This window comes from Eutrigla gurnardus (genome assembly GCF_963514095.1).
Source record: "Eutrigla gurnardus genome assembly, chromosome: 11".
NCBI lineage: Eukaryota > Metazoa > Chordata > Actinopteri > Perciformes > Triglidae > Eutrigla > Eutrigla gurnardus.
In genome coordinates, this window is record NC_139925.1 from 4738271 (window position 1) to 4753921 (window position 15651).

The 15651-nt window shown below is 44.0% G+C and overlaps 2 protein-coding genes across 3 annotated transcripts; one reads left to right on the top strand and one right to left on the bottom strand.

The window, feature by feature from the left end:
• Positions 1-4269: 4269 nt before the first annotated feature.
• On the bottom strand, positions 4270-11720 carry LOC311021323 (delta-1-pyrroline-5-carboxylate synthase-like). Of its 2 annotated transcripts, none has more exons than XM_084021795.1 (17): positions 11588-11720; positions 11015-11133; positions 10468-10610; positions 10214-10363; positions 10017-10121; positions 9784-9936; positions 9292-9382; positions 8814-8938; positions 8589-8733; positions 8432-8505; positions 7485-7584; positions 7076-7296; positions 6469-6606; positions 6189-6384; positions 5991-6112; positions 5615-5897; positions 4270-5170 (listed from the first exon to the last, which is right to left on the bottom strand). In XM_084021795.1, the coding sequence occupies exons 2-17, from the start codon at positions 11109-11111 to the stop codon at positions 4989-4991; spliced, it is 2325 nt and encodes a 774-aa protein (XP_083877921.1). In that variant the 5' UTR covers positions 11112-11133; positions 11588-11720; the 3' UTR covers positions 4270-4988. The 2 variants fall into 2 exon arrangements, with proteins under 2 accessions (XP_083877921.1, XP_083877920.1); XM_084021794.1 differs by having other exon boundaries at positions 4272-5170; positions 9778-9936.
• Positions 11721-12749: 1029 nt separating this feature from the next.
• On the top strand, positions 12750-15564 carry LOC311021295 (E3 ubiquitin-protein ligase TRIM39). Its single transcript, XM_084021754.1, has 6 exons — positions 12750-13489; positions 13565-13660; positions 13743-13976; positions 14069-14091; positions 14169-14302; positions 14388-15564. The coding sequence occupies exons 1-6, from the start codon at positions 12872-12874 to the stop codon at positions 14999-15001; spliced, it is 1719 nt and encodes a 572-aa protein (XP_083877880.1). The 5' UTR covers positions 12750-12871; the 3' UTR covers positions 15002-15564.
• Positions 15565-15651: the final 87 nt, after the last annotated feature.

A 15651-nucleotide genomic window follows, 5' to 3' on the forward strand; every position in this document is an offset into this window, starting at 1 on the left:
CCTCAAGAGCCTCAAAACCTCTCTGAATAAGGACAAGTACCGCCGGGTGCGGTGGCGCGCGCCTGTAATCCAAGTCCCCGGGAGGCTGAGGCTGGAGGACCGTTTGAGCTCAGGACCTCTGAGCTGCAGCGGACTATGTGGATCGGGTGTCCGTACTAAGTTCGGTATCGGTATGGTGGTCCTGGGGGAGCCCGGGACCGGCAGGTCGTCTAAGGAGGGGTGCACCGGCCCAGGTCGGAGACGGAGCAGGTCAAAGCCCCCGTGCCGCTCAGTAGTGGGATCGCGCCCGTGAATAGACGCTGTAGTGCAGCCTGAGTAACACAGCGGGACCCGGTCTTTTTTTTCAGATTTTTTTTTTTACGTACTATAATTTTACTTTTAAAAAAAAACGTTTTTTCAACATTCTATTATTTAACTTTTTTTCTGACTTTTTTCGACATCCTATAATTTTACATTTTTCTTAGATTTTTTTTTAGAATACTATATTTTGACTTTTTTTCTGACTTTTTTTTTTACATACTATAATATGACTTTTTCTGACCTTTTTTCGACATCCTATAATTTGACTTTTTTGCAACTTTTTTCGACATACTATATTTTTACTTTTTTCTGACTTCTTTTTTTTACATACTATAATTTTTTTTTCAGATTTTTTTTTAAATACTATAATTTTACTTAAAAAAAAATAAAGTTTTTCAACATTCAATTATTAAACTTTTTTTCTGACTTTTTTTGACATCCTATTATTTGACTTTTTAGCAACTTTTTTCGCCATACTAAATTTTGACTTTTTTGCAACTTTTTTCTGCATCCTATAATTTGCCTTTTTGTAGTTTTTTTTACATACTATAATTTGACTTTTTTTCAGATTTTTTCCCGACATACTATATATATTTCTTTTTAATCAGCCTTCATCATTACACCTGCCAGGTTTGTTTTCGTCACGTGATGCCACTGAAGCGTAGTGACGTCACTTCCTCGAGAGCACCAAAACCTCTCTGAATGAAGACAGGTACCGCCGGGTGCGGTGGCGCGCGCCTGTAATCCAAGTCCCCGGGAGGCTGAGGCTGGAGGACCGTTTGAGCTCAGGACCTCTGAGCTGCAGCGGACTATGTGGATCTGGTGTCCGTACTAAGTTCGGTATCGGTATGGTGGTCCTGGGGGAGCCCGGGACCGGCAGGTCGTCTAAGGAGGGGTGCACCGGCCCAGGTCGGAGACGGAGCAGGTCAAAGCCCCCGTGCCGCTCAGTAGTGGGATCGCGCCCGTGAATAGACGCTGTAGTGCAGCCTGAGTAACACAGCGGGACCCGGTCTTTTTTTTCAGATTTTTTTTTTTACGTACTATAATTTTACTTTTAAAAAAAAACGTTTTTTCAACATTCTATTATTTAACTTTTTTTCTGACTTTTTTCGACATCCTATAATTTTACATTTTTCTTAGATTTTTTTTTAGAATACTATATTTTGACTTTTTTTCTGACTTTTTTTTTTACATACTATAATATGACTTTTTCTGACCTTTTTTCGACATCCTATAATTTGACTTTTTTGCAACTTTTTTCGACATACTATATTTTTACTTTTTTCTGACTTCTTTTTTTTACATACTATAATTTTTTTTTCAGATTTTTTTTTAAATACTATAATTTTACTTAAAAAAAAATAAAGTTTTTCAACATTCAATTATTAAACTTTTTTTCTGACTTTTTTTGACATCCTATTATTTGACTTTTTAGCAACTTTTTTCGCCATACTAAATTTTGACTTTTTTGCAACTTTTTTCTGCATCCTATAATTTGCCTTTTTGTAGTTTTTTTTACATACTATAATTTGACTTTTTTTCAGATTTTTTCCCGACATACTATATATATTTCTTTTTAATCAGCCTTCATCATTACACCTGCCAGGTTTGTTTTCGTCACGTGATGCCACTGAAGCGTAGTGACGTCACTTCCTCGAGAGCACCAAAACCTCTCTGAATGAAGACAGGTACCGCCGGGTGCGGTGGCGCGCGCCTGTAATCCAAGTCCCCGGGAGGCTGAGGCTGGAGGACCGTTTGAGCTCAGGACCTCTGAGCTGCAGCGGACTATGTGGATCTGGTGTCCGTACTAAGTTCGGTATCGGTATGGTGGTCCTGGGGGAGCCCGGGACCGGCAGGTCGTCTAAGGAGGGGTGCACCGGCCCAGGTCGGAGACGGAGCAGGTCAAAACCCCCGTGCCGCTCAGTAGTGGGATCGCGCCTGTGAATAGACGCTGTAGAGCAGCCTGAGTAACACAGCGGGACCTGGTCCTTTTTTTTCTGAAAAATGTTTACATACAATAATTCGAATTTTTTCTGACTTTTTTTCGACATACTATAATTTTATTTTTTCTAATTTTTTTATATACCATGATTTGACTTTTTCTGACTTTTTTTTCTACAGACTATAATTTTACTTTTTTTTCTTAGTTTTTTTATATACATTATTTTGACTTCTTTCCTTACAATACTACAATTCTTTTTTTTTATTATCAGCCTTCATCTTTACAGCTGCCGGGTTTGTTTTCGTCACGTGACGCCGCTGGGACATGATGACGTCACTTCCTCAAGAGCACCAAAACCTCTCTGAATGAGGACAGGTATCGCCGGGTGCGGTGGCGCGCGCCTGTAATCCAAGTCCCCGGGAGGCTGAGGCTGGAGGACCGTTTGAGCTCAGGACCTCTGAGCTGCAGCGGACTATGTGGATCGGGTGTCCGTACTAAGTTCGGTATCGGTATGGTGGTCCTGGGGGAGCCCGGGACCGGCAGGTCGTCTAAGGAGGGGTGCACCGGCCCAGGTCGGAGACGGAGCAGGTCAAAGCCCCCGTGCCGCTCAGTAGTGGGATCGCGCCTGTGAATAGACGCTGTAGAGCAGCCCGAGTAACACAGCGGGACCCGGTCTTTTTTTTACGTACTATAATTTTACTTTTAAAAAAAACGTTTTTTCAACATTCTATTATTTAACTTTTTTTCTGACTTTTTTCGACATCCTATAATTTTACATTTTTCTTAGATTTTTTTTTAGAATACTATATTTTGACTTTTTTTCTGACTTTTTTTTTTACATACTATAATATGACTTTTTCTGACCTTTTTTCGACATCCTATAATTTGACTTTTTTGCAACTTTTTTCGACATACTATATTTTTACTTTTTTCTGACTTCTTTTTTTTACATACTATAATTTTTTTTTCAGATTTTTTTTTAAATACTATAATTTTACTTAAAAAAAAATAAAGTTTTTCAACATTCAATTATTAAACTTTTTTTCTGACTTTTTTTGACATCCTATTATTTGACTTTTTAGCAACTTTTTTCGCCATACTAAATTTTGACTTTTTTGCAACTTTTTTCTGCATCCTATAATTTGCCTTTTTGTAGTTTTTTTTACATACTATAATTTGACTTTTTTTCAGATTTTTTCCCGACATACTATATATATTTCTTTTTAATCACCCTTCATCATTACACCTGCCAGGTTTGTTTTCGTCACGTGATGCCACTGAAGCGTAGTGACGTCACTTCCTCGAGAGCACCAAAACCTCTCTGAATGAAGACAGGTACCGCCGGGTGCGGTGGCGCGCGCCTGTAATCCAAGTCCCCGGGAGGCTGAGGCTGGAGGACCGTTTGAGCTCAGGACCTCTGAGCTGCAGCGGACTATGTGGATCGGGTGTCCGTACTAAGTTCGGTATCGGTATGGTGGTCCTGGGGGAGCCCGGGACCGGCAGGTCGTCTAAGGAGGGGTGCACCGGCCCAGGTCGGAGACGGAGCAGGTCAAAGCCCCTGTGCCGCTCAGTAGTGGGATCGCGCCTGTGAATAGACGCTGTAGAGCAGCCTGAGTAACACAGCGGGACCCAGTCTTTTTACACTCTTTCTACTGTTCAACAAACAGCTGGACGACAACAACGTCTTTACACGTCACAGCAGCTTCATCGAGGTGAAAACCTAAAGAATAACGTTGTATGTTTGTCCTACAGCGCCTCCACCTGGATGAGAGGAGCAACGACCTTTAACCACAGCAGGTCATTAGGTCATCAGGCTTATTAAAACATTAACATTGGACTTTACCAACTAAACTTAATTGAAATAACACCAAATATCCTCAACAGAAAGTAAAAAAACAAACATAATCGTCTGATAACCAACTTTTCGACGTAACCATTGTGATATTTCATCAAAATCCCTTTATTTTACATGTCTACATTTCAAATTTCACAAGAAAATAATCCATTTGAAAGAAGAAGATCCTGTCAAGGACTTTAAATTCTGCTTGGAAATCGTGATTGGCTGAGACCGACCGTCACGTGACTTCTCTCTGCTTCCAACCACAAGTGACCGGTTTCAAAAGCGTCCACGATGAACTCAAGTCTCCACGCTAAATGCATTTGTGAAGAGCGTCATTACGATGCATATTTTTTTTTCAGTATGAAGTGCTTGACAGCTAAAACACAAAGAAAGAAGAAAGAACTGTACAGCATATTTATTAAATCATCTGTGCAAAGAGGAAGGAGAGCAAAAATAAATCTGAACCGAGATCCTGCACGAACACTTACAGTAAAATTACAAAAAGGCCAAAGTAGCGTCTGTACGTAGAAAAATAAGTTACAAAATCACAGCTGGGCCAATGATCTGCCACTATAAAATGACCTTACACAGGAAAAGAGCTTTGTCTGTGTGTACTTTATGTTTGACCGGCCACACACACATAATTGGTTCTTTTAATCCCCTCATGTAACAACCAGTCATCGTCTCTGAAGACTGGTATTTCTCTATCAAAGGATTTATGCACAGGTTGTCCAGTAAAAGTAGCCTCTGTTCTGCAGGTAAGTTAAATTCAAATAAGGGGATTTATACAGGTGATGTAGTTGAAGTGCTACTGGAGGACTCAAACCTTTAAATAATGTCTGGGTAGATCAGGACCAGTTATCTTGCCTCCTGTTGACAGCTCCTTTGTTGTTTTTCTTTGGGCACCTAACTGAAGCCTCCCTGGGGGACGGGGATGTTCTCGTGAAGGTATTTCATGCTGCCTTGCTCAGAGAAGTCGGCCACAGTGTGGCCTTCTCCTCGGAGGACCCATTTGGTGGTGAGAAGCCCCTCCAGACCCACCGGACCCCTGGCGTGTATCCGTGCCGTACTGATGCCGACCTCAGCTCCTGCAAAAACAAGATCCGTAAAAATTAACTCCTGTGTGCCAAATTCAACACAGTGCTAAGTTAGATCTGTTTAACACAGAGGTCTTCAACATTTTTCAGGCCTATAGTGACACGGTGGAGAGATGGTTGCTCATTAAACCGGTCTATAATAATGTGAAGTGCAGCCTATAATTTAATTCTATATTGGCATTTCTCATAACACTGAATAAATAGGAAGATTTATATTAGCTTATTATAGATTATATTCATGTTAACGTGTATTTTTGGACATATTTTAATTTGTGCAAGAAATAAAGTCTGGGATTAAATCAGTAACTCTGCAGAACCCTCTAGGGGTCACGAACCCCCTGTTGAAGACCTCTGGTTTAACATATTTTTCTCCTGTTTGACATTTTTCTCAGGTGGCATTCAAAGACGTTAAACCACGCCCGACACCGTACGCACCCAGGCCAAAGCGGTAGCCGTCGGCGAAGCGGGAGCTGGAGTTCCAGAAGACGCAGGCGCTGTCCACCTGCTGCAGGAACTGCTCCGCCGTCTCCTCGTTCTCCGTGACGATGACGTCGGTGTGGGAGCTGCCGTACTTGTGGATGTGGTCCACGGCCTCCTGCATGCTGTCCACCACCTCGATGCAGCACTCCAGGTCGCCGTACTCCGTCCTCAGAGACTTCACCTCCGACGGGCTGAACGTCAGGTAGGATGCAAACCGGGGACCTGCGTGGATCTTCACCTGAGATTACAACCAAAGCGGTACTGAATTAAGTGCAAAACACTTAAAAACCTACATCAAAATGTACTAAAAGTACCGTTGCATGTTTCTTACGTGCTCTACTCTCAGCATGTCGATGATCTGGTCAAATATAGGAGTTCGCAGCAGGTCTCTGTGAATGAGGAGGGTCTCCATGGCATTGCAGGCGGCGGCGTAGTCACATTTAGAGTCTCTGACTGGAGTAAAAACACCAGTCAGTGCATGTACAATCAGCAAAAAAAGACACAAAAATAAATATATTTCCACACGTACCAATATCGATGGTTTTGTCGATGCTGGCCTCGTTGTCGATGTAGACGTGGCAGACGCCCTCGCTGTGGCCCAGGACAGGAATCCCCTTCGCCGCCCGCTGGATGTTCCTGACGAGCTGGGAGGAGCCTCGCGGAATGATCAGGTCGATCAGCTTGTCGAGTCTGCACAGATCCTCCACCTCTTCACGCGTGCTCACCTACACACACATCCAGGTACATTTAATCTTGATATCGTCACCGCGCGTTAACTCACTGTTTCAATGCCGCTCTCAAGTCTTTACCAGCTGAATGGCGTCCGCCACTCCGTGGATTGAAAGTGCTTCCTGAGTGAGTTGATGGAGAATCTTGTTGGTGTTGGAAGCTTCTTTGCCGCCCTTCAGCAACAAAGCGTTCCCACTGGCGATAGCCAGAGCCGACACCTGAAACACAATAAAATACAGGAAACTGTGAGTTTGACTTTCAATGACAAAGATGTGCAAAGTCTAATGGTGTTTTAAGGTCTTTACAAAGTGGGAGATTTTTTCCCTCCAACAGTTGTTTTTGTCATATTTCGCGAAAAAAGCAACAATTTTTCTTTTCTGAATGACGCCAATTTGTTTTTAAACTTTTGTACCACAAATTAAGGCGTTAGCCAATCATGTTGTTCAGAGCAACTCCTTCTGTTTTTACCTTTCACAATAAAAGCCCTAAACATATACACTGTTCTCAGGAAACAATAGGATCTCAGTAGCTGGTAGTGAATCTATTAGAAACTTTTACTGAACAAATGGTGCAACTGTTACAAATGTGCATTTACGCTGGTATGAATAGTTTTAATGAAGTATTTACAGGCGAGTATTTCACAGTGTTTGTGTTTACTCATCGCCGTCCCGCCGTCGACTGACTGACCTGTGGGAGACAATCGGGACGAGACTCAAAGATGACCAGCAGGACACCGATGGGGACGGTGATCTGTTCCAGCTCCAGGTTGTTGGCCACCCTGGTCCTCCTCAGCACCCGGCCCACGCTATCCCTGGAGGACACGGCGAGCTGGCGGAGGCCGATGGCGAGGCTGTTCAGCTTAGCAGTGGACAGACTCAGGCGGTCGATCAGAGGCTGGGAGAGACGACCTAGGATCAAGTAAAAAAAAAACACAGACACTCATAAAGCCTCTTACTGACGACGTGGCGAAACCAGATGATGTAAGCCTCCCCTCACACGCCGGTCTGCCTAAGTGGAAGCGCTGCAGATGAGCGACAACCGCTGGCAGACGACGGCATCCGAGGCAGACGACTGTGGATTAAATGTGTCGGTGTACCAGAGAGTGATGCTAACTCCATGTCCCTCTTGTTGGCACTGAGAATCTCATCTTTCTTCTCTGTAAGCAGCTCAGCAAGACAGCAGATGATCTCCTCTCTCTGGAAACACACACACACACACACACACACACACACAGACACACAGACACACACACACAGACACACACACACACACACACACACACACACACACACACAGACAAACAGACACACACACACACACAGACACACACACACACAGACACACAGACACACACACAGACACACACACACACACACACACACACACACACACACACACACACACAGAGACACACACACACACACACAGACACACACACAGACACACACACACACACACACACAGACAAACAGACACACACAGACACACACACACACACACACACACACACAGAGACACACACACACACACACACACAGACACACACACACACACACACACAGACACACACACACACAGACACACACAGACACACACAGAGACACACACACACACACACACACACACACAGACACACAGACACACACAGAGACACACACACACACACACACACACAGAGACACACACACACACACATACACACACACACACACACACACACACAGATGTGAATCACAAACACCAGAATCAGGAATATTTAAAGCTGCTACCAGTAGAATGAAAATGTAATGAGTTTGGTGATCCTTTGCATCCTGACTTTATTATTATTATTTTTTCAGTTTTAGTGTTTTTTTAATTTATATTTGCTGAGTGCTAACCATAAGATAATCTCTCCCCTTGTGTAATCTTGCTATTTAAGATAATTTAGGAATGATATAATGAGGTCAGCCTACTGTATTCAGGAGATTTAACTTAATGTCTTGTTGTTCGTTAGATATATCTGTGCTAAATAAATTGCCGTTCCACAGGGAGCCAGATACCGACCTGTTCGGGCACCAGGGAGGCCAGAGCCCTGCCTGCATGCCGGGCCATCTCCGTCTGCTGCTCCACAGTCGGACCTGGTAACGTCAAAAATACACACATCAAATACCAAAAACACATGTGGATAAATGTTCTCATCCATGTGGTTCCACCCGAGTACCTGCAGGTTTCACTTCAGAGAAGAAGGTCCCGACTTTCTTCCCTTCCACGATGTCTGTGATGACGTGGCCCGTGACTTTAGGATGCGTGCCGTTCGCTATGACGACAGACGTCCCGCCCTGCAGCGCCCAAAGGGCAGCTTTCACCTGATTCAGACGACAACATGATGAAGTGTTATTATTCAACCAACACAGTCCTTGTTAGAAGTATGGATCGACGCGCTGACCTTGGCTTCCATGCCGCCAAGGCCGACTCTGGACTTGGTGCCGTAGGTGATCGACTGCTGGTCTCCGGGATAGAATATATCAATGAGCTTGGCATCGTCTGTTCCTGGCGGACTGTCGTATAAGCCTGAGGAAAAGACCGTTTAAAAAAAAATCCTTCACAGAACCAAAGCAGTCACATTGATAGGCCAGAACATTTAAATCCCAAAGCCAAAAAAAGCCTGTTTTTACAGGCTGAGTTCTTCTTTTGACTAGTTTTATTTCCACAGATTTGCACATTTTCTGCTTTATACGATTGTAAAATAAATATCTTACGGTTGAAAGTAAACCCATTTGAAGGGATTGCTTTGGGATAACTTTAGATGGTAATTTGTGATCAATTTTAACATGTTAATAAACATAAATATGATAAAAACAATCCTTTGTGACAGACCATTAGAAACATTTAATAACACATAAAATAGGTGGTGATTTTCGTACCTTCTACATCAGACAGGGCAATGAGGAGGTCTGCTTTCATTTCAACAGCGAGCCGCGCAGCCAAGCTGTCATTATCTTTGATGCTTATTACCTGAAATACAAACACAATAAATGTCATTAAGCCAAAAGGAAAATAACCGTATCACACATCATGCTGTAGAAAAAAAAAACAGCTTATCAGTCGTTGCCGTGCGACAAAAACCTCCTGCTCACATTCAGTTGCAAAAACAAACAACAGTTGTTCACCTCTTTCCAAACGGAGATAACAGAAGCAGAAAATGGCAGAAAACAAACAAGACCACCACATTTTGAATAAGTAGACAACATTTACAAAACAAAAGTGTCCATGAAGTTACATGTTAGTGATGGCGGAGATGTGAGTGAAAAGAAACGTACGTCTTCCGTTTAAGCGTGATTTAAGCAAACCACCATCACAACTCTGGACCACACTCAGCATTCCCAGCATGCCCTTCACACAGTACCCACATTTACCCCCTGCAGATCGCTGTTGGGAACAGGGGGCGGAACAACAGCATCGTTGGTGTTGATGATGGGAACTATGTTCATCCGCAGCAGTTCGTGGAGCGTGCTGCTCAGGTTGCGACGCTTCTGCTCGTCGTGGAAATCCAGGTTGGTGACCAGAATCTGCAGGAGGACAGACATGTCGAGACATAAGTGACATCTTGTTTTAAACGTTTACTTTGTGAGAAAAGTCGAGTACATACTTGTGCAGTGCAGGTGCTGTATTGGGTGAACATAGTTTCATACAGCGCCATCAGGCCGCTCTGTCCGGCAGCTGCACACGCCCTCGCCTCCAAAACCGGAAGAGACTGAAAAACAAGAGATTTCACTCAAAGTTAACAAGATATACAAATGTTTAAGCAGTGGACTAACATTCCAAGTGTTGAAGATCATTATTCACCATTTCCTTGAGCTGGTTCTGTCCCGAATGCAAGGCTTGTCTGACGCTCTGAGACAGCAGGATCTCGTGTCTCAGTCTCTGCCTCCCAAACGCCACAGCGCCGCTGGTGACTATCATCATCTCCCTGCCTTGATTCTGCAGCATGGCCACCTGACAAGGACACACACACACACACACACACATGGGGTTGTCACATTCAAGTTCTTCTTCCACAGCTGAGATCAGCAGCATCAACAGCGTTTACGTGGCGTTACCTGCTCTACTATCGAGGCCAGTCGTCCCAGTGCCAGACCGCACTCGTCACGTGTCACCACGGCACTTCCCAGCTTCACCACGATACGCTTGGCCTGCTTTAACTCACTGCGGTGGACGAAGGACTTCCCGTGGGGACGCGGGACTGCAGGGGAATAACAAAGACACCCTTTTATTGCACATCAGCAAAGAAGAGTATTGTAGCCACGGATATAAGACAGTAGTATACTGGGGTTGTTGTTGTAGTCTGGTATATTTAGTGCATGCTATGCATTTCTGGCTGCTGTAAGGAAATCATTTCCCAGTTTGGGATTAATAAATCCATCCACCCTTCAGATGTGACAAAGAAGTCTAGATTTATATATATTTATAGTGTATGCTAATATATTATATATATAGTGTATTCTTTAGGTATATAGTGTGTTATATGTACAATTACTGTACATTTCTGTTGTTTTTGACAACTGGCTGCGGTCTCAAAATAATCTCCCAGTTTGGGATTAATAAATCCACCATCTCTCCAGGTGTGACGAGGACGTTGTTACTGACATTTAGCCTGGGACATCGATCTGATGGAGGCTGGACTGACATTTGCCAGCCGGATCCTGGATGGAAGCCGAGAGCACAAGGCCAGTCTGGCAAACATGGCTCTTTACGGTTGAAGACAGCTGGGATGATAAAACACACACAGAGGGGAAACAAATCAACAACCTCATGACGTCAGATAAGCAGCTGTTAAAACATGCAAATATAAAACATACAACTAGATTAAATTATTAATAGGAGCATTACATCACTGGAAACCTTTGCAACGTGTTATTATCAGCGTTGACACACTGACCCAGAGATGCTGTTGTTTATTAGCTTTAGAAACACATTAGCATAACAGCTAACCCGGAGGCTAACGTCATGTGCTGCTAATTTAAATAAACTCCTATGTCATAAAAAAAAGTATTACTATGTATTAAGGCTAGCTGTAGCTTGTGTCTAGCTGCTGTCAAACCGGACCCGGGGTGGCTAGCTGACGTTAGCTTAGTGTTAGCTGTTGTGAGCTAACGCGCCGGTTAGCTACGCGGTTATTTTCACGACCAAAATACAAGTTTGTATGAAACGAGTTCTCACCCGAGACGGTGTGGAAATGTTGGACGACCGAGCCCGACTACACGTGTGAGTGAGCTGCTGTGGACACGTCGTCCTGCTGCCACATCCACACACACAGCCCACGTTGGGAGTTGGGAGAAGCGCCGTGTTTGCGCTATTCACGAACGTAGCGTACGTAGGCTGTCAGGATACGTTCATGTAGGACGCCTTCACGTGGTTTTGGAAATGTGGGAAATGCCGACTCAGAAATTGATCATGAACAGAACGTCCACTCAAGTTACACGGAAATAATTTTAATACCCGAGTTAGGGTGACCAGAACTTTTCAACATGGCGGAGAAGAATACAATAATTCTATCAATGATGGTTCATAATTTTTTATACAGTGTATCATTGAAAATAGATAAAAGATAGACAAATAGATATTTAAAAAAAGACATTTTCCCCCAAAACGCAGGTAACAGCAAACCCATTAAAAAATAATCGTCCCGACAACAAAGGACATGAACATGACATTCTCGTAATTCCGATTACGATTGGGGAGTAGAATCTTCCGAATAACACGTGAAGGCAGCACCAGTCTACGTACGTAGAAATAGTACTTTACTTAGTTATGGGACGTACAAGCAGAAGAAGGAGGGTAACAATTTACAACACTGACCTAGTTAAACCATTTCCATATGTTTGAGCTTCGTTTAACTTAAAACAAATAAACAAAACAAATTGTAAATATTCAAATACAAATACTTACAGGAAACATACCATACAATATATATACAAATTATTATTACTGTGTTACATGAGATTTATGTTTTAGAATGAAGATATTGATTATGTTTTGCCTAAAACACAAGATGAAATTGAATGTCCCATATTTGTTTTTACAATGGTAACATAACAAATTATAAAGTTTTGACCTGAATAACTATACTGTACAAATAACTCAAAATTAACTCAATATAACTCAAGCCACAACAATCCAAAGCATTTTTTCATTTGCTGATGAAGACCATGAGATGTGGATGAAAGACGAAAAAAAGCTAGAAAGTGGATATTGAGTTCATATTATTATTTATGTTATTTATTATGAATTGATTTTCACCCTAAAATGAATTAGTTTTGCTTGTTTAAAAGTTTACAAATAAATGGTACTGCATTTAGGACACATAATTGGTCATTTAATCCACCTATTTCAGTTTGTTGGAAATGTGCTATTCATTTCAATTGTCCCCCCAGGAGTCAATGGCTCAAATCAGCTACGTGGGAGATCTTTAGTAATTGGACACTGAGGCACGTGAGTGTGTGCATGCCGAGACGGGCCTGTGAAACATTCATGAGCAGAGGGAGGACAGTGCACACCGAGCTGCCGTGTCCACACAGAGCTATGGGGACTGTTGAGGAAACTCTGAAGTGTCCCGTCTGCCAGGACGTCTTCACGGATCCTGTGACGCTGCCGTGCGGACACGACTTCTGCCTCACCTGCATCCGGGCGGTCTGGGAAACGGAGGGGTCCGACGAGGGCCCTTCCTTCTGTCCAGAGTGTCAGATCTTCCTCCCGTCTGACCTCACTCTGCAGATAAACACCGGCCTTCAGACCAAAGTGAAGGACCTCACAGCGACGCCGACCATCCACTGTGACCACTGCATAGAGACGGCGTCGGTGGCCATCCGGACCTGTCTGACGTGCGACGCCTCGCTGTGCCGGGCCCACGCCCTGCTGCACCGGGAGAGGTCGGCTCTGAGGGAGCACACGGTGGTGGAGCTGACGGGGGACCCGCTGTCCCTGAAGTGCCGGGAGCACCGCGAGGAGCTCAAGCTCTTCTGCATGGAGGACCGGGCCGCCGTGTGCTGCCTGTGCGTCCTGGTCGGGGCCCACAAGAACCACAAAGCGCTTCGACTCCAGGAAGCCTGCGCAGACTTCAAGGTGACTGTTGGCTAGTGTGATTATTTCTTCATTGGTCTGGGTATTTAAACTCTATGGGCTCCTTTCTGTCTTCAGAGCATGTTAGAGTCCAGCATGAACCAGCTGCTGACGAGGAGGAGTGAAGCAGAACATGCCATCGAGGACTTGGAGTCCCTGTATTCACAAACAGTGGTACAGTTAAAAAAACACCCCAATGTTCTGTTTCTTCATCCTGACTGTGTTTATTTGCATAACTGATTTACTTTCTCTGCAGAGGTCTGCCGCAGATTTCCGAGAGAGGATCTCGGACAAGTACAGCAGGATCCGCGTGGTGCTGGACGGCGATGAGCGTCTGATGATGCAGGTCGTAGACGCAGAGGAGGCGTACATGACCGAGTGGCTGGAGGCCCAGAGGGGCGTCGTGGAGGCTCGGATCAGAGAGATAGACGGCCTCAGAGCCTCCAGCAAATCCCTCCTCCGAGAAACAAACGAGCTGCGGTTTCTACAGGTAGCTCACTTTAATATTAGATCATCACAAATGCAGCTAAAAAATGTGTTCTGCAATATGCATTTAGTGCATGACCTGTTTATTTTCAACAGCAAATCACAGCACAGAATCTTTGGTGAGTATATCGTCACTCCATTATTTCATTTTGGTGATTTGTTCCCCTCTTCTAATGTTTTTTTGTTTTTATTGCAGTGAGCCTTTGGATTTCGCACCAATCCAGGAAGTAGACAGAGACCTGTGTGACCTTGAGAAGCTGAGGACGGTGGAGAGGCTGGTGGATGACCTCTCCGTGGCTCTGTCCCAACACTTCCCACGAATGTGGTCATGTTAGTAAAGAGTCCAATCTAAAATCAACTTCCCTACCCCGCTATCTCTGTAGTTGTGTAACAAACTCAAATTTTGTATTTGCAGATCTAAGTTCTCCGGCTCTGGACGCCGAGTCGGCACATCCAAAGCTGGAGATCTCGCAGGACAGGAAACAAGTGTACTGGAGGAGGAGGGAGCAGGTCGGGGAAGCTCCGGGCCCTCAGCCCTACGACTCCCAGTTCAGCGTGCTGGCTCAGGAGGGTTTTACCAGCGGCCAACGCTACTGGGAGGTCATCGTCCAGGAGAAACCCTACTGGCTGACGGGCGTGACCATCGACAACAAACAGGCACCGAGTCAGAGGTCGTCCCGCGTGGGCGTGAACAACACGTCCTGGTGCATCTACCACGGGGACGGCCAGTACCTGGCGTGCCACGACACCCAGGAGGAGCAGCTGTCGGTGGGCAAGAGGGTGAGGAAGCTGGGCGTGCTGGCGAACCTCCAGGAGGGGGAGCTGTCATTCTACGACGCCGACGCCATGACCCTGCTCCACCGGTTCTGTGTGCGGTGCACGGAGCCCCTCTACCCCATGTTGAACCCGTGCATCGACGTGAACGGACTGAACACGCAGCCGCTCACCATGTTCTGGATTAAGGAGCCCTGGGACTGGCATGTGAAGCTGGACGGGGGCCAAAGAGGGAGCCAGGAGGAACCCCCTTAGCTGTGTTGTGAAGGAAGATTGGTTTTCTATGTTTCTTCTTCCTTTTGTCCCTCTCTCACATTAAATGTTGTTCCCCCCTGCCTGGATCTGTCCCAGTTATAATATAATAATAACATGTTTTATTTTTATTTTCAAGCTAGGAGCACAAAGTGCTTTCAATAAAACAACATAAAAAAAAGGAAAACGCAAAAGCCACAAAATTAATAAAACCAAATTAAGATAATTTCCTAATAAATTATCCAAAAGGTAAAACAAGTAAAAACTATTAAAATAAATGTAATTATACACTGTTGCCCATAAAGTTTGAATATTTTGTTTTACACTCAATCCTCTGTTTATTCCTATTTAAATGCATCAGTCATCACTTTTGACCAGGTGTAATGATTTACATTATGTGTCCCGATGACCAAGTTGAAATGAGTTAATGCATAACATTTGTTTAGTGTTATAAAAGACAAGACATTTGCAAATTATTCCAACTTTATAGACGACCCTGTATAAAACACATCAGATTAGTTGTCGGGCAAAAAGGCAAGTATAGTAAAAAAATGTGTCGTAAAATGCAATTTATATATATATATATATATTCCCGTTGAAGGGGCTAAGCTGTCACATTTAAAAAGCATATATTTTCTTAATTTTCTTTTCTA